This window comes from Aspergillus japonicus (assembly GCF_003184785.1).
Source record: "Aspergillus japonicus CBS 114.51 unplaced genomic scaffold BO86scaffold_17, whole genome shotgun sequence".
NCBI lineage: Eukaryota > Fungi > Ascomycota > Eurotiomycetes > Eurotiales > Aspergillaceae > Aspergillus > Aspergillus japonicus.
The window spans coordinates 16,729-41,893 of NW_020291654.1; the positions used below are offsets into that span (position 1 = coordinate 16,729).

At 36.4% G+C, this 25,165-nt stretch overlaps 5 protein-coding genes across 5 annotated transcripts; 2 read left to right on the forward strand and 3 right to left on the reverse strand.

The window, feature by feature from the left end:
- The first annotated feature begins 208 nt into the window (after positions 1–208).
- Positions 209–927, forward strand: BO86DRAFT_388346 (GFA family protein). Its single transcript, XM_025671832.1, has 2 exons — positions 209–597; positions 661–927. Exons 1-2 carry the CDS (start codon positions 274–276, stop codon positions 745–747), a joined length of 411 nt encoding a protein of 136 aa, XP_025528706.1. The 5' UTR covers positions 209–273; the 3' UTR covers positions 748–927.
- A 736-nt stretch (positions 928–1,663) lies between these two features.
- Positions 1,664–2,263, forward strand: BO86DRAFT_310608 (3CxxC-type zinc finger protein; the record flags this gene model as incomplete). Its single annotated transcript, XM_025667872.1, has 1 exon — positions 1,664–2,263. One exon carries the CDS (start codon positions 1,664–1,666, stop codon positions 2,261–2,263), a length of 600 nt encoding a protein of 199 aa, XP_025528707.1.
- Positions 2,264–2,929: 666 nt separating this feature from the next.
- On the reverse strand, positions 2,930–4,415 carry BO86DRAFT_408973 (uncharacterized protein; the record flags this gene model as incomplete). Its single annotated transcript, XM_025674381.1, has 3 exons — positions 3,765–4,415; positions 3,023–3,698; positions 2,930–2,942 (listed from the first exon to the last, which is right to left on the reverse strand). Exons 1-3 carry the CDS (start codon positions 4,249–4,251, stop codon positions 2,930–2,932), a joined length of 1,176 nt encoding a protein of 391 aa, XP_025528708.1. The 5' UTR covers positions 4,252–4,415.
- A 1,317-nt stretch (positions 4,416–5,732) lies between these two features.
- BO86DRAFT_359994 (AMP-binding enzyme) lies at positions 5,733–7,525 on the reverse strand (the record flags this gene model as incomplete). Its single annotated transcript, XM_025669794.1, has 3 exons — positions 5,733–6,687; positions 6,749–7,150; positions 7,208–7,525. 3 exons carry the CDS (start codon positions 7,523–7,525, stop codon positions 5,752–5,754), a joined length of 1,656 nt encoding a protein of 551 aa, XP_025528709.1. The 3' UTR covers positions 5,733–5,751.
- Positions 7,526–23,159: 15,634 nt separating this feature from the next.
- On the reverse strand, positions 23,160–23,660 carry BO86DRAFT_378331 (ankyrin repeat domain-containing protein; the record flags this gene model as incomplete). The annotated part of the gene is made up of 2 exons (XM_025670619.1): positions 23,160–23,257; positions 23,315–23,660. 2 exons carry the CDS (start codon positions 23,658–23,660, stop codon positions 23,160–23,162), a joined length of 444 nt encoding a protein of 147 aa, XP_025528710.1.
- Positions 23,661–25,165: the final 1,505 nt, after the last annotated feature.

Below are 25,165 nucleotides of genomic sequence, written 5' to 3' on the forward strand. Positions count from 1 at the left end.
CAGTAGAACGCTTGAATACGGTCGCAACATGGATAGGTGGCATTACATCTGGATTAAACCTTCTGTATTACAGCTCCATAGTTGATAAAAGTCGAGACCCTGACGCACCTGACTTTGAAAAGCTCCGAGGATAAGCAGGCATGCTTGGCGCAGCCCCGCATTTGCGTAATTCAGTAAGGCTACTTGACCTCCCTCTGCCCACGAGATACTTTGACTGTCTACATCGTTCCTCCTTCTTTATAATTGTTTGGCTGATTCTCCAGAATTTCAATCATGACCTTCCCACCCACCCCGACCGGCGAGACCAGCTCCCATGCCGGCAACTGCCACTGCGGCGCGGTGCAGTTCCACTTCGTCCTATCGCCGCCACTACCCGAGTACCCGACTGCCAGCTGCAACTGCTCCATCTGCTCGAAGAACGGGTATCTACTCGTGTACCCGTTCCAGAAGGACTTCTTTATCGACCAAGGCGCCGAGGTGCTCAAGGAGTATCGCTTTGGCGACCGCAAGGCGACGCACCAGTTCTGCAGCGAATGCGGCAGCAGTTGCTTCATCTGGCCACCTCCGATGGAAGGTGAACCGATCACGGCTGTCAATGTAAGTAGGAAGTTCAACCTTGTTTACTTGTTGCATAGGTGGGACCAACCACAGCCTCCTTAGGTGCGGCTCCTAAAAGACTTTGACCCAGAGATCCTGAAGATCAACAAGGTTGATGGCAAGTCGTTTCCGCCGGAATATAGAGCTTAAATTGGCGGAATCATCTACTCCGATTTAGGGATGCGCTGGCTGGAGTTGCTTGGGTATCTTTCTCTCTCTTGCATTTTTGTATACTATCTATCTCTTTCTGCATCCAACCGATCTCCTCTCCTGACGGTCGCTTTAATTAGGCTGGTCATCCTGCATGTGTCTGAGAAAATATAATGCCGCTTTTCTACTTGAACCTGGGGCTCGATTATTGATGGACCAACAGTATGACCTTTAGGCGTAAGAAAGACGATACCAGCAGGCTGTCTTTGCCTTTGCCCTTAGCATAGATACTATCGGGGAATATTTCAAAACAGGCAATGGACAGCTCCGAATAGCACAACCTTCACCCGAGACTACCCGTGTGGATTGAGGATCATTGCTACTGTGGGCCCAACCTTTGAAGCCTGGGGTATAGAGCGGAGTTTATTACCGAGGACAATGTGGCGGGCGCCCAGTCTAAGCATCTCGCCGAGATCAAAGGAACAAGGGCTTGTCTATAAAGTTGACCCTTTCTTCTAAGCCGATCGATCCTACCTGACTCTGATTCCACCGACGCATGCGCATTCCTTTCATCAGTACAATGACTACTGGGCGTTTTCTTCTGTTGCAACTTGATTTGCTTTCTCTCTCATTGTGCGCCCCGCGCAAATCGCCGCCTGGGTACAATTTCTTTGTCTTTGCTTGGTAGGGGCAAGGGCATCAGCATGGTATAAATAGACCAATAGGCTCTTCGGATCTGTGATATCCTTCTACAGCACAACCCACCGTCTCAAGAACCTCGTGTGTGTTTGAAGTTTGATTCTCACCCCAGCAAGAGGAGCCTGTGATCCACGTTCGCATCGGCTCTAGACCTCTGCACTACACCTGCAAGCCCTATCCGTCTTTCCCCGAGCACCGTCAGACACACACAGACATCATGCCTCCCTCGAAGCAGGATCAGCCTTCCAAGAAGGACCAGTCCCCAAAGAAGGACCAGTCCCCCAACAAGCGCCAGCCAGGCAAGAAGTATCAGGCCCCCAGACAATGGTCCACGTACCCCGCGCTCCACGAGCGAGTGCAACAGCTCCTCGCGGACGCGGGCCTCGCTTACCTGACCTTCCATGCGCAGGATACCGACGCCGGCAAGCTCAGGGACTACGACACGACCATCATGGGCCGCTTCGTCTGCCACAACCGCACCTGCGAGGCGGCCGGGTGGTCGAGCAAGGCCGTCGCCATCCGGATCCGCATGTACCCGGACGGCAAGTACAACGCGCGCGTCTACCACCAGCGCTGTCGGGGCTGCAATGCCCTCAGCCGGCCGTTCCTCAACGCATCCTCCTACGCCGAGCGCGTCGCCTACCGCCTCAAGAAATGGCATGGCGTCCAGGTGACCCCGCCCGCCTACGGGGGCGCTCCTAAAGCTCCCCACGATGAGGAGCTGTGCGAGGGCTGCAAGGCGGGTCACTGTTTTGCAGGCAAGCGCTGGCGGGGTGAGGATGTCGGGGAATTGAGTACGGCGATGGCGGCGTTGTGATTGAGGCACTCCGGTGTTACTTCGGGTGAATCTGGTAATGGTCGTTTCTGTGGTTTGGATCCATTGCCACTCACATCATCCAACAATGTTGTACGATTGCCTGTTAGAAGTATCGTAAATCACATTCTATGAATTCCAAAAGTTCTATGTGACCCATTTTGTCTTTGTTTATACTCTGTATTTGCTTTCACGACGAAGGTCTATCGCATGTAGTTGTTTTTCTCATGTAAAGCTTGAAAGCTCGTTACCCAAGATGATTCTCTCCTTGGGTGGAAGGATTTCATCTAAACTCTAGATAATATATGTCCAGCCATGCTAATTTGTCCCTCCGACGTGGACTGCAGGCAGAGGTTTGATTCGCATACAGGACACCCTACGTCATTTCTTCTCACCAACCCTTCTCCGTGGAGTAGGGACCACTTTAACTTCCCCAGCATAGTGAAACGGAAAACCTGGAGGGTTTACTCAGAAATGCGACCTCAATCGCTCCTAACATACAAATGTAGAGAAACAATAACTTGCGACCCTAGGACCTCTCCACCGCCAGCCAATCGGTTGACCTATTCGTCTCCTATCCGACCTGGGAAGTTTCAGTCCATGAAAGCCCTATACCAAATCCAAATTCCGAACGCCAACAGTAAAAAGCACCATATGACACCAAGCACCCTAAGGCCCAGGCCTAAGCCTCCACCAACGATTCTACCTCGAAGCAAGCTCAACCCCCACTCAAAAAAGCGTCTATTCTCAGCCGCTGCATACCCTGACGAGAAAGCCCCCTCAGCCCCAGACTCATCTGCCCAGACCTTAAAGATCTGCTCAACCGACCGTGCCACCAGCAGGCCGACCATGCGCTTATTCTCGCCGTCATTCTGGATCGTCTTCGCCCGGATCGCCTTCTCCTCTCGATCCAACCGATCGCGCTCTGCCTGTATGTAATCCAGCTGACAGGCCAGATTCGCTTCCAGCAGACTCTTGTCAGACTCCAGGATTGTGATCTTCTCCTGTAGGTCGCGGTGCAGATCACCCAGCTGCGCGCTCAGCAGCGCGTCGCCGAGCGTCGTGGCCAGTTTCCCTGCGACGGCCACGAGGTCACAGACCCCCTGTGCCGTCGTAGGGAGGCGATGCACTGCAGTGTGCCGGATCTTGACCACGGTTGCAAGCATCGTCTCCAGCTCGAGGTCCGTCGGACGCAGCGTGCCGTCGGGTAGTCGGGACGCCCATCGGCCGAGAAGCCGCGTCCACTTGCTCAGTTCGACCGCCTGCGCGCAGTCCCAGCCCCGGATTGTGAGCTCGTCTGGTAGATATCGTTGGCAGAAGTCGAAGATGCATTCCTCCAGGACTTGTTGGACGGTCGTTAGGATGTGATGCTGGGCGTGGTAGGGCAGGTATAGCGGGAAGAGCGCGGCAGGCGGTCGCTCGGGGGATAGGGTCTGGTCTGTAGACATCGAGTTCTGGTCAGTGGAAGAGTCGAGACAAGTAGGGAGGGTATCGTGGGCAGTACCTGATCCATTTCCCCACACGTGCGGTTCCACTTCAACGGCGCTGGCAGCTGCTGGTATTGAGGCCATGGCAGGCTCAGATGGGAGTGCCAAACCGCCTTTCCCTTCCTCGTCCTTCTCTTCCTCTTTACACTGCTCTGCCTCGTACGTCTCTGCGAGCTCCTGGAGAGCCCGCTCATTGGACTGCGATGCTTCTTGTTCAAGTGCCGCATGCTGCGTCTGCCGCACGGAGCACGGCTCAAGGAGACCGGGAAACTGCAACTGGGGTTTACTGCTTGACTGGAACAGGCCCTTTTCCAAGAAATATTTGACCAGAGGCAGGACCCGCCAGATGTCGTAGTTGGGAATGAGAGCTTGCAGTGCGCTGTGGTGGCTTTCCAGATGCGCCCGGATGGTCTTCGTCTTGCGGATGTTGGCGTTCGTGCCGCTGAAGATCGCGCGACACGCTAGGAAGATGGCGCGTTGTTCGGAGCTGGGGATTGTGTCCATCGTTGGATGAGATTCCTTTCCCTGGTGTGTGTTACCTTTGTCGTTGGGGATGAAGAGGGATTTAGAATGCTCGCGGGATGGATGCGCGGTGATGGTGATGATACTTTGTAGCAATGGACGGACAAAGAAGGGATAATGGTTGAGTGATAGATTTCGTGGTTGTGAACCTCACTCTTTCATCATATTTTGACCTGCCTACTAACCACCACCACCTTTATATCATCCACGTTCTCATGACGTGGGTATGTTAGTCCTATTAGGGCTTCCAGAGTCAAGCGTCTACCTGCGGCTGTGAATTCCACGAGGCTGGCCCGCTATACTCAACTGGGCACGCCACTTCCAATTCTTAAAGCCGCTCAAACCACAAGTACGCGCCTTCTTTCATGGATGAGTCGACTTTCCGGAATTCTATATGAGAGGCACTGCCATCGATTGGATGAGAAGTACTGGTTCTCCCGTCGGAAGTCGCAGCGGACCGCAGATGCAAGTGTACTATGCCGTAGCGCCGGCGGCAAACTGCCTGGGGATTACTGCACAGCCACACCAGGGGCTTCCAGCTATAGTGAATGTATCAAGGCTGCTATACTGCTTGGTATAGCAATGTTTTAATCCTTGTCTATACACAGTGGAGGATAGAAGCTATTGAGCAATATGGCCTGTCTTGCGATAGCCTACGGATACAATCTTCGTCTTGATCGCCGCATTACTTCTTGCTCTTTGTGTCTACTCCCTTTCATATTCGTGTTCGACAGATCTGTATCTACTACTTCTCTCTCTAGATGTACCAACTACGTCATTGATCTCCTTCTCACGTGTATATAAGTTTTGAGCTATGGTGCTGCACCAGGGGCCTTTTCGTGTTCTTCTCACTTCCATACAGGACTGCATGCGCCACACTGCGCCACACCGACCCCCTGCCTGCATTAACCGCCGCAGTCATCTTGCATAAATGCCGCCATTTCCCACCAGTGACTCGAAGGCAGTGCAGAGCTACTTCCAATCGACCGTCGCAGCCTGCTTGCAGGGCTGCAAGCTGCCTTGGTATTTCAATGAGCTCATTGATCCAGCTGAACTAATCACTGCCGTGTTGGCAGAAAGGTCCGCACGAGCACCGACATGTTCCCGAGCCCCGTAGACCGGAAACAAAAGTCCAGAAGTATATGTCCACCGAGGTGATCGGAATACCCAACGACAAAGATGTTCTCGTAAACATGATGGTCGCCGCAATCCGTTGGCCTCTTGGTGAAGCAATCGGTCTTGTGAGACGCGTCTCATTGCCCTGAACCGCTACGGCTTGCAAGGAAGGGGGCGTTGCTTTCATCTGACCCCCTCTGAAGATCTGGGGTCACAGGGTGTGTGTGAGATGAATACAAGCAGTATTATACCTGAACTATGAGGCCTACTCCTGCTATCAGGTCATTCCGCAATCGCATAATGTTGACCCCGATCCAGTATAACCCTCGTACACCCATAACCCCCCCCGAAGACATCCTGCTAGCCCTATCCCTCCAACGCCGCTATCTCCGCCTCATAAAGCTCCAAACTCTGCATCCTTGCCACACTCTGCTTCGCCGTATACGCAAACGGCTTCTCCTCGGTCGCGACAATCACCCGCCCCATCTCCAACCGCACACACTCATGAACCCGCGCGTTGACCTTGTCCACATACGGCCGCAGACTCTCCACCTCAAACTCCGACGCTGTCGTCCCATCCACCAACTGCACCACGAGTACCGGCTTCGCCAGCCCATGGCCCCCAATCAACGCCGCTCTGACCGCAGGGTGGGCCGTGATCTCCGGCTCCAGCGACGAGGCATGCAGTCCATCGCTGTGCGAGAGGGGGACGTAGTCGTCCGTGCGGCCGACGATCTGCCACAGGTCCTTGTGGACGGGGTGCGGGCGCCAGAGGTCGTGGGTCTCGAACCGTGTCAGGTGCGGGTAGGTCTGGAAGATGACGGGTTCGTCGTCTGTCTCTATCACTCCGGAGGTCATCGCGGGGTCCTCGCGGACGAACACCAGCTCGTGCAGCCCGTCAGCGGTGCGGGGCTCGAATGTTGCGCCCTTTTGCTGCGCGAAGGACAGCCACAGGTAGGCGTCGGGGTCGCGTTGCGAGTGGTGCGTCGCGAAGTACCCCCCTGCTTCGGTGGTGCCGACCCCGTTGATGACCACGGGGATGTAGGGCGTCAGCAGCGCGGCGGATTTGGCGGCCAGCGGGGCCCCGGCGTACATCAGGAAGTTGAGGCTGCGGAGCGCGGCGAGGCCGGCGTCGGAGAGGCAGAGGCCGTCGATTAGGGCGGGTGGGAGGAGGGTGCCGTCGATGTGGGTGTTTTGGAACACGGAGATGATGGTGGATGGGGTGAGAGCTGTGGATGGGCCTAGCACGGCGGTCATGTTGACGTAGGTTGTTGTTGCCAGGATGAGCATCATGCCGGTTAGCTTTGGGGTTGTTCGTATGGTTAGTTGAAGGCACTGTTGTAGGGTTGAATGGGGGACATACGTGGAGGGAGGGGATAGGGGTGAAGAGTCTGTGATTGGCGGCGCGGTGGACCATGCTGTCCTTGATGTTCGGGGAGGCGGCCATCATGTCGATCGAAGCCATCATCCGGTGCGTCCAGGTCACCGGCTTGGGGTTTCCGGTCGTGCCCGAAGTGTGGAACACCAGCCACGGGTCATTTTTGCCCTCGTCCCATGTTTTGCTGTATGTGACGGGCTCCGCTTCGGTGTCCTTGAGGAACTCCTCGAGGTCTGGAATGTCGATCGTTTGAACGTGCGGTGCATCGTGCAGGATTACATCTACCTGGGTTGTCATGGTTGATGGCCGCAGGTACACGGTGCACTTCTGCTGCTCCAGGATGCGGCGTTGCGCTTCGGCCGTCACTAGCGGGGAGGGGAGGATAAGCTAGCATGTAATCAGCGGTGTTAGTTTTCAATCATGCGCACACTATGCGCAACCTACCACTTTTTGCAGTTTCGCGGCAGCAACTGCGAGGATCGGGTAGCGGAGATCTTTGGGTCCCGCGTAGGCGAACTTCTGGAATGGCTCCGACGTCTCGGGGAGATTCTGTCGGAGCCAGTGCGCGGCATGGTTGGCGGCATTGTTAAAAGATCGAAAGGAGATGTCTTTGAACCCCAGCGACAGATTCTCCTCGTTGATAGGGAGGGAGACCCAGGGAGTGTCATTGTCCTTTTGCGCTCGTGTCTCGATCACGGAAGCGATGATCCGCTTTCCGTGCTGCACGCCAGGGAGGGGGAAGACACTCTGCGAGATAGTCATGATGATAGATAAAATCTAAGATGAAGAAGGAACTAGCTATTAAACTCAACTGGTGAGAATGAGCTTGGAGACAGTCGGATCATAACGAACCAGACGGTCTTTAAATAATGCCATTGGCGGAGCTGACCCCTTGGTCACTAGTAAGCATACGCGTGCCTGTCTAGGTGGAGAGCAGGAGCTGAATCTTTGATCTGCTAGGAGCGATATCATTAGTGGATTCGTCTACTACATGAGAATAGCGTGACAGGGTGGGGATGGAACAGGGGAAGTCAAGCACTTGATGCGCTACCCGTGCGGCTAATGAATTAGGGCTGACGCCTCCAAGGATCGGCCGGTGGCGTCAGCGAATGAGAGCCCAACAGAACCCATATGGATGAAAAGAGTAACTGGCTACGCGATGTTGTGGTTGGCCTTTGCCGGTTCAACGGCACAATTAGGCGTAAGCGGTGATCAAGGTGAAGGTGAAATGTTCGAGGGTCTCAGGATCAAGTTAACCTCAACTGGATGACAGCCTTGATCAACCAACCCCACTGGGCTGGCTAGCAATGGGCTCCAGTAACAGCCCCATTCTCGCACCGAGGAGTAATCCTGAGAGTTATAAGATGCATTTTAGATCACAACAGCTAACGTGTTGGAGGTTGGACAAGTGCTAACTGTTATAGGCCGGTGTCATGAGGCAGATCATGAATCTCCCCGTTGATCACCCGACCGGGCAGAATAGCCCTAACTGTGCTAACTTTGAACTTGTTATTATCTTTACTAGTGCTTATATCTCAGCCACAACCATACTCAGCTATGCGCTACATCTTGAATTTGAAACAAAGAAAGTAGCGCTTAGGCAAACCTAGCCGTCGCATTCTCACCCATTAAAATAGAAGAACATCACGGTGTAAACCCTTCCAACATTGACGGCAATGCACGATTTGACAATCTTGGACCTAAAGTTGCGCGGAGACCGAGACTGAGACCACGCAGAAGATATATCACATGGGTGCTTACTATTGAGATCAACCTCCTGGCTGCAGTGGGAGTCAATATACCTATTACACAAGAGGGCGAATAAGGGCATCACCCGTCGCTACCCTACCGTCGTACGATGGCACCTCTCCTGGAAGGGATGAACTAGAAGACCATACAGACCGACTAAATCCTCAAACCAAACATCCTAAGAACATAAGTGATACTGACCATTTGGATCAGCGCACTACTTGCACCAAAAGCATTATTACAGGCATGAATCCGAAATCCAAAGAGTCCGCTCAAATGACCCCCACACACCTGCAAGGCACAACACCCCTCCGCCTAGTTCGCGTTCATCCACCAGTCTCGCGTGTCAACATGAGGCGCGCAGGAAGCTCCTTCAGCTCCTCCCGTTCTAAAGCATAAGATTCTTTGGGGTCTGTTTCAAGGGTCCCGGCTTCGGAATGCGAGCCCACTGGGTCGTCGTCCGGTCGTCGGCACCCCGAAGGGTGAGCGGAGTGTGCCGGATCTACGCCAAGAGCCCAGCCCCACTGCGAACACTATCTCCATATTTACACAGTATCCGTGAATATGGAATGCAGGGACATCTCTCACAAGCAATCTCATGAGCAGTTGGATAAGAAATAACGAACAATTTTAACAAGACCCATACAAAACAAATACAACGCCAATTTGGATCATAAACTAAGACAGCAACAAAGGTGTCCAAGGAGAACAGCGACGACTTGAGATATTATGTTGCTTCTCGATAAGCCAAGAATGGTGGCAACAATTCTGCGAATGTGCGGTCATTATGACCCGTCTTGGTCTCCATGTCTTCTAGATCCCGCCGAATATGATACATTCCACGCCTCATCCCACTGAGCTTCTTCCACCGTCAACTAATGTAACGTCCTCGGGCGAGAGTAAAGCAGCCACTCAGCGACTTTGCTCTGGTAGATAGATCTCTGCCACAAGGGCGAGTTTTGAGTTCCGGGGCTAAATAATTAAGTTGTAGGCGGGAGGCGCGATGCGCGAATATACGCAGGTGCTAGATTCGAGCAAGAGTATCGAACGTCACACTTAGGGTTCCCTGCTCCAAAGTAGAGGTGTGTAGCCCCACTCTCTGCGTCTTGCTGGCTATAACAACCACTCGACCCTCGACTTGCTCCCCGTCTTCCAATTATTTTTTCCTCCCTGAAGTAAGCTTATAGGCACGACTGCCTCTGCTCACACATTCAAGATACTCCAGGCTCTGGAAGAACTGATAGAACAAATCGTGTAGCCTTTCAACTCTCTTCGCCTCTTAACACACTCATCCCAGGACACAGTCCAATTGATACCGCCCAGGACTCAGCCTAAGACACTTGCCACTATGAGCGGCCGACCTTATATCTTCACCCGCGATGAGGTGTGTGGAATCGATGCATGCCACATATTCCGTGATAGTCAAAAGCATAATCACTAATCATTCCCCATCCAGCCCCTCTCCGAACAGGAACATCTGATCCTCGCCAACTACGCCCCCGAATCGCCGCGTTATGGCCATGCTGAGAATAATGTGCACAAGCTTCGCAAGGTCAACCCTCCTATCGTATCTTCAGATTAGGGCAATTAATCGCTGACAGCGACACCAGCAACGGAAGTATTATGATACCCCCGAGTGGGTCTTGAACTCCAGCCACCAAAAGCCAGACGAAGGCGTCCACCAGACCGGGAGTAATGTGGGCGATGGTGCCAATCAAGAGCTAGCGTCTAATGATGATGCGAGGCACGAGATGACCGATTTTACCCCGGTGAGGATGGATTGGACTTTTAAGGGGGTGGATTGGCAGATTTGAGGAGAAGAATATATCCGGTCCGGTTCGAAAGAGTTGCTTAGGAGGATGTAGGTCTAGGTACAGTACACTGGCCCCGGAAGTGACGATCGAGTATGCGTTGAATATGTTGAATCAGCGAGTCGAGGATTGCCTTGCCGGAAATGTCGTTCAAAAGTCACACGTCATCTCAGAGATAGATCGAAACATGATTAGACTATTCGCTTATTAACCCAAAGAACATGTGCTGTTTTTACCATAATCCGGTTAGCTAAATGGTCTTTTCAGCTTTTTCTTTTTTTTTCGCTCCTTCCTCTCTAAATTTGCTTTCTCAAATGTGACAATATATATTTAAAGCGCTGCCGTAGAAATATAAACAGCCTCTATCACATCCCATAAGCCCCCGCCCTGAGCCCCATTACAATCAGTGATAAACTAACTGGTGGTCAATGAGTTCGAACGGAGAACGGCTTGATTGCGTAGACCGGAGCCTAGGCGGCCATTTGACTAGGCATCGCGCCCGTCTGTTGATCTACCCTAACAGGGCTTGGTAAGGGGATCTTCTGCGGTGGTTCCTTGTTGACTCGCTGCTGCAAAGAGCGGAACCACAAAAGTACATGCCTTCCCGATCACCTTCCGTCTAGACCACGGTGATTATCGCATCTCAGTCATCCCGATCTATTAGCAAGCCATTCTTATGCGTCGACTATGGTAATAGTGCTAGCATATGACGACTCTGCGTCACGGAATCTCACACCTGCAAGTGTCCAATCTCTAGGTGTCTGACAGAATTCCGGACTCGGGCTTGTACATGGAATAAGATAGATCCGCAGCTGCTTCCCGAAAGTCCAACTGGTGCCAAGGCCTTGGGATCTGCAGAACTGGCGTCAAATAGGCGATGAATGATTGGGCTATGCGACGCTTTCCTAGCCCTGGCATGGGAGGCCGGAATGGCAGGTCCCGATGACTCAGCGGAAGTTGAGGCTTGGCGCAGCCTGCCCTGCTTCAGCTGCGGAGACATGAGCCACAGACGCACAGTCTCTTGTGAGACGACTCAGAGTTCCGATGCTAGTTGAATGAAGAAGTGCGCCTTTTGTACTAGTGTGGGTGCTGTTGTTTGAGTGGGAGGGTGTGCTTGACTCCATTGGATTGTTTGTGTCTGTCTGGATTGGTAGCGGATTTCCAAAAGCAGTTATGAACTTTAATATTATATTATAGGCAGCAGTTATTAAGTATCTAAAAAAAATAAGCTAAATTATGATAATTTTTTTAAATAGAATATTAGTTAAAAGTATACTTTTCAGATCTTGGCTAATATTATTTTTAAGTATAAAAAACAAACTATTAGGATATATATAGGCTTTTTATACTAAATATTTAAACTTAGTAAAAAATACAAAAAAATTATAGTTTTTTTATTTTAAATAATATAGTTTATTTCAGGCGGTGGAGGTACAATCTGGATTATTAAAAAAAGATTTTAATAATATAAAAATATTAGTAAAGTTATTTAGTATATAGATTTAATTTTTAATCTAAGATTAGATTTAGATATACAAAATTTTATTTAAATAGCTAATAATATATAACTTCTAAATGATAGCAGTAGTGTATTAGTTAATATTAATTATTATTTTTTTAATTTAAAAAAAGTATTTGAGATTAGAATAGTTACCTTTAAACTTCTTAAAATTAAATAATATTTTAAAAAAATAAACGTATAAGATTTAAAATTAATTAATAAAATTACTTCTACTAAAGCAGCTGTAGTATTTTTAATAATAAACATAAAAATTAAAATATATATAAAAGTACTAATTAAAAAATATAAATATAAATAGCTTTAATATGTTTATTGTAAACTTAATTTTTTGAAAGTAATTTTTCTAGCAGTATTAGTTTTCATAAACTAATAATTTAAAAATAAAACTTATTCTGTTTATTAGATAGAAACAATATTTTTAACTATAATAGTATACTATACTTTATTAACTATAGTCTTAGTCTTTAAAGTAAATTAGTATAGTTTATTATAATAATTATATTAATTTTTAAAACATTTTTAATGTACTAAATTAATTCTTCCAAAGTGCTAAATATTATTAGAAATCATAAAATTACTAGTATTTTATTAGTACTACTATTTTAATAACAAAGTTATATAGTATTAAAAAGTAGACTAGTATTTAATTCTTAATCTAGTAAAGTAATAAAAATAATAGTCTAGCTAAATAATTTTTTATAGCTAGTTTTCTGATTTAAATATTTTTTATTTAAAAACTTTTAATTAAAATAAAAAATATTTTTGAATTAAAACTGGTTTAGTTGTTTACTATAATTGATATATATTTAATATCTAAAAACTTTAACAACAACTGTATATATATATTTTTAAAATAATTTTAAAAAATATTTTTAAATTTATACTTAATTAGAAGAGCTTAGTTTTTAGTAGAAAAATAAAATAATAAAATTAATTATTTATTTAAATTTAATATATTTAACTATTTAGAGTAGTAGATAATAAATAACTATAAAATATAAAACTTAATTTTAAAAATTCTATTTATTATAGGCTATAAAGGCCTAGAAAAAAATAATTATTAAAAAATTTATCTTAAAAAAATAAAAAAAATTTATAATAGCTTTTTATTTAGTATTTAAATAATTATTTATTTAAATATAACTAATAATATTTTATTTTATAATCTTTGCAAAGATAATTGTAAGGGCCCAAACAGCCCTTCCAACCTTTGCAGATATCTGCAAAGGGAAATGTATATAGACAATCTAAGGCGGCAGTTATATAACAGCTAAGCAAACTGGCCGCAGCCGCCCCTAAAAGCAGCAGCTGCCTTATAAATTAAATAAAACAGTAATAATATTTTAAAGTAATATATTAGTATTTTTAGCTTTATAAAAGCTATTTATTTATTATACTATTTTATTCTTTAGCCCTTATAATTTTATTACTTAATACTCTGTAGAATAGCCCAGTAAATAATAGCCGGCTATAATATATAAAACTAAATTAAAAGTAATTTTTTTAATTTAATTATAAAAAACTATATATTAACTGCAGGGAATAAATTATCTATACTAAAAAAAAAAATACAGATTTTAATTTAAAATTTTTATAAATATTTATATTAATTAAAATTAATTACTAAACTATAGAAACAGCTAAGGATTAGTATTATAAAAAAATATTTATATAAAAATCTAAAAAACTCTAATTCCAGTACTGTAGAAACTAAAAAAACTAGTATATATATTAATCTATTTATAAATAAAAAATAATATAGTATTTATAACTATACTATCTACTATATATTTATTACTAAATAAAAGTTAACTATAAAAATTAATAACTAAAATAAGGGCTAGAAAGTATATATTATAGTAGCCTATTTAAATTATATTTTAAATAATTTATAAAAAGATAAAACAGCTAAATTCTACTATAAAAAAAAAAGGCTGGCTTTTATAAATTTTTTAAAATACAGCTAAAAAATTCTGTAAATAAACAGTAGAAAATCTGGTTAAAAATATTTAAAACTAAGTCTTATAAAAAGAAACTAGAGTTTATCTATTTATAAAAATTAAAAAAAATAAAAATTAAATTAGATTATAAAATACAGAATATTAATACTGTATAGCTGTATTTATTTTTTATATTTTTTTTTCTACAGTCTAAAAAAAGATCTGTAAATAGCAGATTTTTTTTATAACTAAATAAAATCTTATTATACTACTTATAAAATTATACCCAGTACTAAGTTAATAATATAAATAAGTAAAAAATAAGATATTTTATAAATAAACTTTAAAAAAAAGTTACAGATCTACTACTCTTATAAATAAAATTTAAAATTTAAAAATCTAAACTAATAGTTTTATAAAGGGGGTTTAGAAGCTAAAGTAATTTTTTTTAATACTATAAATATCTATAAAGGCCTCCAGATTAAAAATTTACTATAATTATAAATAAATAAATTATTAAATAAAAAATTACTATTTAATTAAATTATTTATAAAGTAATTAGTAAATAAAGTTGTAGTACCCGCCTTAAACTAAATTAAAATTATAATTTACTTTAGTTTAAAACTAAAAAAATAGCTAATTCTCTGTAAAAAAAAAATATTTTATAAAAATAAAAATTATTATAAATAGTAAAGTAAAGGTAAATCTAATATTTATAATATTTACTAAATAAATAAAATAGCTAACTATTCCAGTAAAAATAATTATAAAAAAAATTAGGTAAAAAAATATACAGTTAAAAAAAACTATAATATTTATAATATATTTAAAAAATATTTAGAAATATTATAAAAACTAAATAGGTCTTCCAATTATAATACTAGAAATAAATAAAATAATTTTAAAAATATTTTAAATAAAATAATAAAAGTCTACTATAAAATTTAATAAATATAAACTTTAGTTTTATAAATACTATATACTAAAAGTACTACAGGTTGCAGCAGAAAAAATTATACTAAAAAATTTTATAAAAATAAATTTTTATTTAGTAATAGTATAAAAAATTTGTAAAATAACTACTAATTAAAAAATACTAGTATAGTACTATAAATATAAAATAATATTTATAAAAAAAAAACTGTAAGCTTATTTATATAAAAACTAAAAGTAGATCTAGAAATTAATTTTTATAAAAAATTCCGGCTAAAGCTGAAGCAAGTATATAAAATATTATTTATAAAAAAAAAGTTCTATAAAACTACTTATAAAAAATACTTATAAAAAAATAGATCTAATATTTTAAATTACTAGTAGATATACTAGTTTTATTTATAAATAAAAAAAATAAAAGTCTATAAATATATATAAACTACTATAAATTAAATAAATAAATAGTAAAAAATATTTATCTACTATTATAGATTAATAAGTATATTAATTAATTTATAGAGGCTCTTTAGTTTATACAGCTAAACCTATATAAAATCTACTATAAAATTAGAATTATAAAAAAATATAAATAAAAAATAATATTTTAAATAAAGTATAGACTATTTAAGTATTTGGTTATACTATTTAAACTAACTAATATATCTACAGAATTTTAAAATTTTATAAATTTTTTATTTACAGAATATCTAAATAACTTTATAATTATTTATTTAAATAATATTATAGTATATTTATAAAATCTAAAAATATATAAAATATAGATTTATAAAATATTAAAAATACTGTAAAATATAAAATTATATATAAAACTAAGTAAGTACTGCTTTATAGTAATAAAAATTAATTTTCTAAAATTTCTAATCAGCTGTAAAAATATTTATATAGAACTGGAGTATATTATAACTATTTATAATTAGTCTAAACTATAGAATATAAAAAATATACTAAAGTTTATAGGCTTTATAAATTAGTATAGATACTTTATTAAAAAGTACTTATAAATTACAGTACTAATTATAAACTTTATTAAAATATTTTATAAAAAAAAAAAAAGAAAAACTAGATATAATTTTTAAATACTAAAAGCCTATAAAAGCTTTTAAAAGCTAAAAAATATATTTATAAAAAATATAGTTATAGTATATTTTAAAAAAAAAAATTTTTATAAATTAAAACAGATACCTTAGCCCTTGCAATTAGTAGAATACTATTATAAAAAAACTAAAAAAACTAATAAAAACTAGTAATATTTTATTTATAAAAGATAATTTCTACAGAGCAGAACTACAGTATTTATAATTAAAAGTTTTTTATAATTATAAAATTATTTAAAAAGTAGTAATACTAGTTTAAAAATATAAAATATCCGGTAAAAGTAGTTATAGACTATAAAAACCTTAAATACTTTACAACTAATAAAAAATTATTATAAAAGTAGATTAGATAAGTATAATATTTTATAGTATTTAAATTTTTTTTAATATATAGATTAGATTTATAGAATTCAGTAAACACCCTATTATAATAACCTAACTATAAAAAAAAAACTATAAAAAAAAACTATAAAAAACTTAGAAAAATAGTACTACAGTAGTTAAATAATTTTTTAAATCTAAAAAAAAATACAGCTATTTTTATAAAGGCTAGAATACTGTTAGTAAAAAATACTACAGCAGATTTAAATTAGCTAAAATTCTATATAAAAATAAGAAAAATAATTATAAATAAAAGTATATACTATAAAAATTTATTTATTAATTTTATATAAAAACTACTCCAGCTGCTGTAAAAAAATAATCTTATAAAAAAAGTACTTTAAGTAAAATAAAAAAAAAACTGCAGAAGCAGCTTGCCTTATAGTAGAAAATACTTATAAAAAAAATTATTTATAATAAAATATTAATTAAAAATTATTTTATTTTATAAAAAAGTTATATATTTTAGATAACTACCAGCTAAAACTAAAAATTCTTATAAAACTATATAATAATTCTATTACAGAATATTTTATAAAAGTAAAAATCCAAAAGTTAATTTTATAAAAATTTTAGTAGCTAAAATTAGTTAAATTTATACAAAACTACTGCTATATATATAAAGTATATTAAAATAAACAGGTAATTTATAAAAAATAATAAAGACTATTAAAACTACTATTATCTACTATAAAATTCTAAAAAAAAGTAACTATAGACTTTATTATAAATCTATTTATAAATATCTATAAAGATAAAAACTTATAAAAAATTTATAATAGTATTATAGTTATAGTAGACTAGTTTAGTAAAATAGCTTACTTTATTTTAATTTATAAAATACTATTAAAAAAAGGGCTTATAATAATTTTTTTTAAAAAAATCTTTTAGCTGTATAAAATATTTAAAAAAGTAATTACAGATTATAGACTAGTTTTTATAAAAAGTTTCTAGTTAAACTTTATTTATATTTTTATAATTAAATAAGGCTTAAGTATAGTCTACTATTTATAAATAAATAATTAAATAAAAAAAATAAATAGTATATTAAAACAGTACCTGTAAAACTATATTAACTTTAAATAAAATAATTAAATAAAAATACTATTATTTATAGAATTTATTTATAATAATTTTTTATAAGTATTAACTAAGTACTTTTTATTTTTTATAATAACTGTATAATATTTATAAATAATAGTACTTAACTTACAAATACTAAATAATCCTATAAAAAAACTAGAATAATATTTTTAAAAAATTAAAAAAGTAAAAAAAAAATAGCTATAAATTTTAAATAGGCTTATAAATATTAAAAGAATTTTTATAATAAAAGTTATAAAACTACTGCCTTTACAGTAGACCAGAAAGTTTAGTTTTTTATAAAAAATTTACTATAAAAAAGGCCAAATAAAAAACTAGACCAGTACTATTATAAACTATTTTATATAATTAAAAAAGTAGATAAATAGATCTATAAACTAAAATTATCTATAGATTTTTAAATTTATAATATTTTTTATATATCTTTACTTTATAAATATTATATAATAGAGGGGGTAGACTTGTAAAAGTATTTTTTATAAAAAAATAAAAATCTAAATAACTATAAATACTATTTAAAAGTATTACTAGATTCGCGATACTGTAAAGAAATAATAAAAATTTTAGTTAAATAAAAAAAATACTATAATAAAAAAAATACTTAAAAATCTGCTGTAAACCTATATTATTTATAAATTTATAAAAAATTTATTTTATAAAAGTATAAAAAATTTAATTAAATAATTTAAAAAAAAGCTAAATTAAATATAGACTGTAAATTATCTACAACTATATATTTTATACAACTAATATAAGCTATAGTATTTACTTATAATAGTTAAAAGCTAAAATATATAAAAATATACTACTATTTTATAAAAAAGTAGTATTTATTATTTATATATAAATAGTTATTATACTTTTAGCTAATCCCTCTGCTAATACAGTTATAAAAAATCTTTTTAAAAAAAAATTATAATAGTATTTATATATTTAATTGGGCAGCAGCTGCCAGCCAGCTTAAATTATAAAAATATTTTTATAAAGCTATATTTAAACAGCTAGCTGTTTAAAGTCTAATTATTTAATATATAGTATAAACTATATAACAGATTTACAGATCTAGGTCTGCTTATAATCTAATAAAAACTATAAATTTATTTAAAAAAAAAAACTAAATATTATAATAAATATTACTTTTAAATAATTTAAAAACTAGACTGCAGAGGATAATTTAATAAAAAGTAAAATATTCTACTTTTTATTATTAATTTATTTATAAAAAGCCAGCTAATTCTAGTTAGTTCTAAATATATCTATAAAAAATAAAAAAAATCTGGAAAATATAAAAGCAGAAGCTGCAGAGGCTGCTATAATATTTATTATTATAAACTAAAAAATCTTATTTTTTTATATATAAATAGTAGTATATAAAAAAAAAAATAGTAGTAGCAGCAGCAGTAGAGTTTATAGTAAAATTAAAAACTAAAATAAAAACTAAAATAATAGTAGTAGTAGATATAATAAAAATAAATATATTTATAGTAGTAGTAGTAATAGATCTAATAGCAGCAGTAGTAATAAAAATATTTTTTTTATAATAAAAAAAAATAATAAAATATACTATAAATAGTTAGCTAAATCTAAACCTATTTTATAAATAATTTATATAAAAAAAATAGAATAAAATAGATTAATAGAATCTGTAGATACAGAGCTTAAACAGTATACTATAAAAAAAAATTAGTTAATTTTTATAAAAAAAAAAAAATAAGGCTAAGCCCTTATAAAAAAAACTAATAAAATATTTTAAATACTACTATAAAAAAAATTAGCTAAATATTAACTTACAGAAGCACCTGGAAAAGAAATACTATATAAAAAAACTTAATAAAAAAAAAAAAAAAAAAAGTTGCAGAAAAAAAAAAGGCCAGAGGTCTAAAAAAAAAAGTTTTTTTATATAAAAAAAAATTTTATTTCTATAAAATTAGCTCTGCTAGCTTTAACTGTAAAATATTTTAAACAGCTAGAATAGGCAAATTAAAAAAAATTTAATACTATTTATTAAAAAAAAATCTTTTTAATTATAGAAAAAATTATTTATAGACTATTATAAAAAAACCAGCCAGTAAATAGTAAACTATATACTAGTAGAAAAGTCTTATAAAAATAGTAGTAAAAGCAGTACAGTATACTTTTATAAAAATATAAAATAATAAATTATTTTTTTTACTATTTTAATTTTTTATAAAAATATTTATAAAGTAGAGGTTTTAATAGTACTACTGTAAAAGGCAATACCTTTTTATAAAAAAAAAAATAGTTATAAAAATCTAAACAGTTTTTTTAACCTTTACAGATATCTATAAAAAAAATATATATAAATAATTTAAAGTAGTAGTTATATAACAGCTAATTAAGCCGGCTACAGCCGCCCCTAAAAGCAGCAGCTGTTTTACAAGTTAAATAAGGCAGCAACAACACCTTAAGGCAATATATTGGCACCCTTGGCTTTGCAAAAGCTATTCATTCATCACACTATTTCACCCTTTAGCCCTTATAATAATAGCTTATAAAACTAGTTTTTAAATTTTTTAATTTTAAATATTATAAAATATAGAAATATACTTTATAATAAATTTTAGGGGTTTTATTTAAAAATAATGTATTTTTTTAAAAGCTGTTTTATATTATTAATAACTTTTTTTAACCAAAGATGAATAGCAGTTTTTAAGTATATATATAAACTTTAAAAAAGATTATCTTCTACTACTAATTCTAAAAGATAAAAATTTTATTTTAAAAAGATAAATATAAGATAGGCTTTTAATTTTTTATTATATATATAATCTTAAGCTTTAGAAGAGGTAAAAAAAGCTGGTTTAAAAAACTTATTTTAATTTAAAAATTATTATAGTTTATAAAAATTTAAAAAATAAAAAAAAAAGTTTAATACTATTTTTTTAAAAATAGGATAGACAACTATAGTTAACTTATAATTCTAAAACTACTTTATAAATAATAAATATAAAAAATAAAAATAAAAAAACTTTATAAAGATAATATTATTTTAATTATAAATATATTTTTATATAAATATAATTTATTATATTTTTATATACTGCTGAAGATATTTGTAGTACTTTTTAAACTTAACTATTTTATTAGTAGAAAATTATATTTTAAACCTAAAGATATAAAAATTTTTTTTATTTTAAATAAAGTTTAATTAAATATAATAAATTGAAGTATAAAAAAGCTTTAAAAAGGGCTATTATAAAAATCTACTAAAATTTAGTATTTAGTTTTTAATTAAATAGTTTTTAGCAAATACAGTTACTAAAAAAAAACTAAATAAATAGTATAATACAGATTTTATTTAAAAATTTAAAATATAATATATAATTTAGCTTTTTTAAATAAAAAGAAAAAATTAATAAATTATCTAAACTAAAATTAAAAAAATAAAAAGTAGACTAAAAACTATATAGTTATTTTTAATAGTCTAATTAAAAATAAATATATAATTTTAGTAGTATAGTATATTATAGTTAAAATATATAATCTAAACAGAGCTGTAATTATATATTTTTTTTTATTTTATATTATAATAGCTACTAATTTATAAAAAGCTAAATTCTGTTAATACTATTAAAATTTTTTTATTATTTTTTAAAAATATAGATAATAAAAATATTATTCTTTTTTAAATTACTTTTATTTATTTAAAAAGTTTTTTTTTATATACTTTTTAGTAATAGTTTAGATAGCTAGATTAATAACTACCTAATTTAAATATATCTTAACTATACTAAAACTAAAAAAGATATAGTAAATAGATTTTAGTACTAAAAACAGTTAAAATAGTTAACTATCCAGTTTTTAGCTATACTATAGTTAAATATAAAAATTTTTTTAATCTAACTATAACCTGGCAGTCAGGTATAAAAATTCCAATTAACCTGACCTGACCTGGCTGTTAGCCACTCTAGGTAGAATAGATGCATTAGGTCTGTACTGTGACAATTTTGATGAACTTGCACAAATTTGTGTATATAATTGGATTCCTTTTATCTGCTCTGAAGAGTTGAACGCGCAGTATTAAGAACACAACTATTTTTACAGATTGTATGTATTTTTAGTATATTAGCACAGGGGGCTTCTTCCAGTGATAATTATCCGACACCTTAGTGCTAAAGGGTTAAAAGATGTTAGTCTCTATAGCCAGTTTTAAGCCGCGTAAGGGCGAAGTTAAGTATAGTAACTGATAAACCAGTAATACACACTACCTTGCCTATTAGATAAAGCTAAGATTGTTGTTGTCTTCTTATTTTTACTAATCTGTAAGTGTGGACTGTCTGTGCTTGCTTTACAGCCCAGAAGCTTTTTGAGTACTAACAACGCCCACTGCAAGAGTATCTAATATTTACTAAAAAAGTAATTAATGATCTCATTCTGTACTTAAATTCTTGACCATCTGCGAAGTGGGAGGTAGCCAGTGTGGTAATGGTGGCGGCGTAACTCTTGTCAAATATTTGAAACTATAAATGCAATTGCGTTTGTAACAAATCAAGACTAATTATTGCTCTGCTTAAAATACACTGCATTTAGATATGATCCATCAACACCTGCTATTGTAAGCAGTGTCTGCCCACACGTTGGCCCCGAATGCATAACCCATTCCCACATAAGATTCACAGTACCTATAATGATAATTCTAATAAAGATCCATGTGATCAGAACTTTATTTGGTTCTTTAATAATATGGATACCCCATCCTATCGGAAGGGCAGCAGGCTCGTTGGCCAATTCAATATTAAGCTTTTTAGGCAGTCTGCTTAACTAAATTTTTTTCGGATGCTGTCCACTTGAGTATATTAAGTGTAAAAAGCTTCGAGCAGGTATAGGTGGCGGAGGCATCGGCGGGCTTGGGATAAGCTCCCAGTTGTTCCTAGCAACCTTTCTAGCCGGTGGCCAATATGAAGGCTGGTTGTGGATGTGATCACAATATCGGTCTTCTAAGGTAAACTTATTTATTATTAGCAGGATTCTTTTACAATTGGTATAACTCTTACCTCAACAAAACTGATGTTAGTGGCCTTGACAAGTTTTAACCTAGAACCAATCCGTCAAATGGTGTTATACTTATTTTGGATTGCTCTGAAAAGTTGTTCTTCACTGGTCATAGCAGTGACATCAATTTCCCTCCTTCTGGGCGCACCTGGAGAAGGTGGTATGGCTAGTTGACTTCGACTCGGATCCGTTGATCTGGGGCGTGCACTACTAAATCCAGTAGAGTCTCTGTCAGTTGAGGATGGTTGTGAATGCGCCGGAGCAGGGCATAGTATTTCGGTTTTATTGCTGGCATTACTTTCTGCTGCCAGAAGCTGGGGCTAGAGGCCAATAACAGCATTCAAATCTGTATCTTGAAAATCCCCATATTCCCATTCACCGCAGTCCTGGAAGTTTTAGCCATTATGTATGTCTTTTACTAGTTACCTTGAGAAAAGAGTAAGCTGCTTACACAATCCTAATAAATTCTGCAATAACCGGGTAACACTGACAGCGCTGCGATTCTTTTGATCCAATGCTTTATGCCTCGGATTTTGACACTAGCTCCTTTGCTAAGCAGTATCTGGAGTATTTTTTAATTGCCGGTAGCTGCTGCTGCTTAAAAAGCTGTACTGTATTTTTTTATTATTATAAATATTTATATTAGCTTTTCTATTAAGTAGTATCTAAAGTATTTTTTAATTACTAACAGCTACTGCTGCTTGAAGAGCTGTACTATATTTTCTACTGCAGCTCTTTATATTGGCTTTTTTATTAATTTGTTTAAGTAATCTCAATACAATCTGTATACTTTGTCCTGAGATAGCTGCTAGAAGAGGGGAGCTGTATCATCCACTATTGTTAACGCTGGCGCTTCTTTCTAATAACTCCTCTACAAGTTTCTGGTTATTGGTGGCGATTGCATACTCGAGGATGCTGCCATAGTCTGCAGACTTTGTGTCAACATTCATACCCCTTTCCAAGAATACCTCTATTATATTACCATGGCCGCCGCTTATTCCGCGCCGCATAGCAGCATTGAGTGCATCGGAATATATGCCGCCTTGAGCGTCAAAATCAGCCCCCCAGTCCAATAGTGTTTTTACCACCTTAATATATCCCTGGTCCGCTGCTGATTCCAAAGCACCTCCCAATTGACTATGCCGCAAGTTGACATCTGCGCCTTGCCGTAGTAGAAGCGTGACAATGTTATTCTGGCTGTGCCATGCTGCAGCTTGCAGAATATGTGCAAATCCACTTATATGTGAGTTGGGACTGAGCCCTCCGTTCAATAGTGATTCCATAAGTTGGGTATCTCCATTCTGTATCGCTTCTACAATGTAGTCCATTGTATTTTTAGTTGGAGATAGCGTGGATTTTTTTGCCTGCAAGCTCAAGGCTAGTGACAAAGGACAAGATGGTCCTAAGAATATTAAAAAATATGTTGATTAATAGGAAGCGGAGTTTTACATATTTGATATTTATCAGTCAATTTTCCGGACATTTCTGAGGAGCTCAACAAGATTAATGATGATAGTCGAGCGACATATTTGCTCATGCGTCAGCTGCCCACAAATTCTAGACCTTTTCAATCATCATTAATGAGTCACTGACTTGTAGATTCCCGTATTTTGTTTGTATTCACTGGGCATGGACTGCTTTGACTGCTATCCATGGATTATTACACAGTATATTGCAGCTTGCACTGAAGATACCACCTGTCGCTCGACTTAGATCAGCTACTGAACCAGTTACAGCTCCCAAAGCTGGGTACAGAAGAATACTCTCTCTTATACACCACCTGTTGTAAGAACTTTGCTGGTGGCTATATTGAAGCGGCGGTCCTGTGCTACTTTCATCTAATATAGAAGACAGATATTAGTTTAGAACCATACAACACGTCACTGATACTGGAAATTCTAGATAAAATGGGTCTAGACTCGTGATTGTTCCAAGTATTAAAGTAAAGGATTTGATTAGTGTTGAATACGCGATTTAGCCTTTTCCCATTTTCATTCTAGGATTAGCATAGTGTGGTTCTAGGCCAGGGCTTCCGAAGAATGTAAGTGGTGCACCGGTGACCGGGAGAACAGTGAAGACCGATAGTTAATGGTCTAGAATTAGATAAGATGTCGCCCATGCGGGAAAGTCTAGGAAAACATCGTATTGAGTCCAAGTACTAAAACAAGGCCTCTTATGGATTACAGCTAGCGTATAAGACAATGTTTAGTAATAATACACGGCCTAATTGTTTTCCCAATCTGTTCCAATTCTAGATTACAGCATCTTGCACAACTGCCATACCTACCCCAGACGCTCCAAAATTGTTTCCAAACCCTATGCTATGAGTACTAGCCTGTATATGGTTAGTATCAGACTAGGAATCTCTTGGTATGAAACAAGATACTATGTAATTCCAGGTAAGCTTAAAAGAGTATCTTACAATACATGTAATACTAATACGGAATTCTGGAAGCTTTGACTGATCTACTAAAGCATATGCTATGCTTCTGGCCACTTGTCAACTATCGAAAGTCTAGATTTCTTCATTCCATGATCGAAAAATCTTAGGAAACCAAGCTTTTGTCCTGTGGTTATAGATTGTGATGAGAAATAAACTTCTTCTGCCTTTCATTGCCTTGCCGGCCGATATCCATCCCCACGCTCCAGGTCACTTGGTGAACTTTCCGAAGAAGAAACCACCGCTCGCAACAAGCCTAGATCGCTCCAGAAACATGGACCTAGCTGAGTATAATACGAATTGCATTAAACATAAATGAAAATATGATTATAAAAGGCCGGTGTTATTATAGCAATTGAGCACTTGCTGTCAAGCGGACCCTGTTCCAGCTTT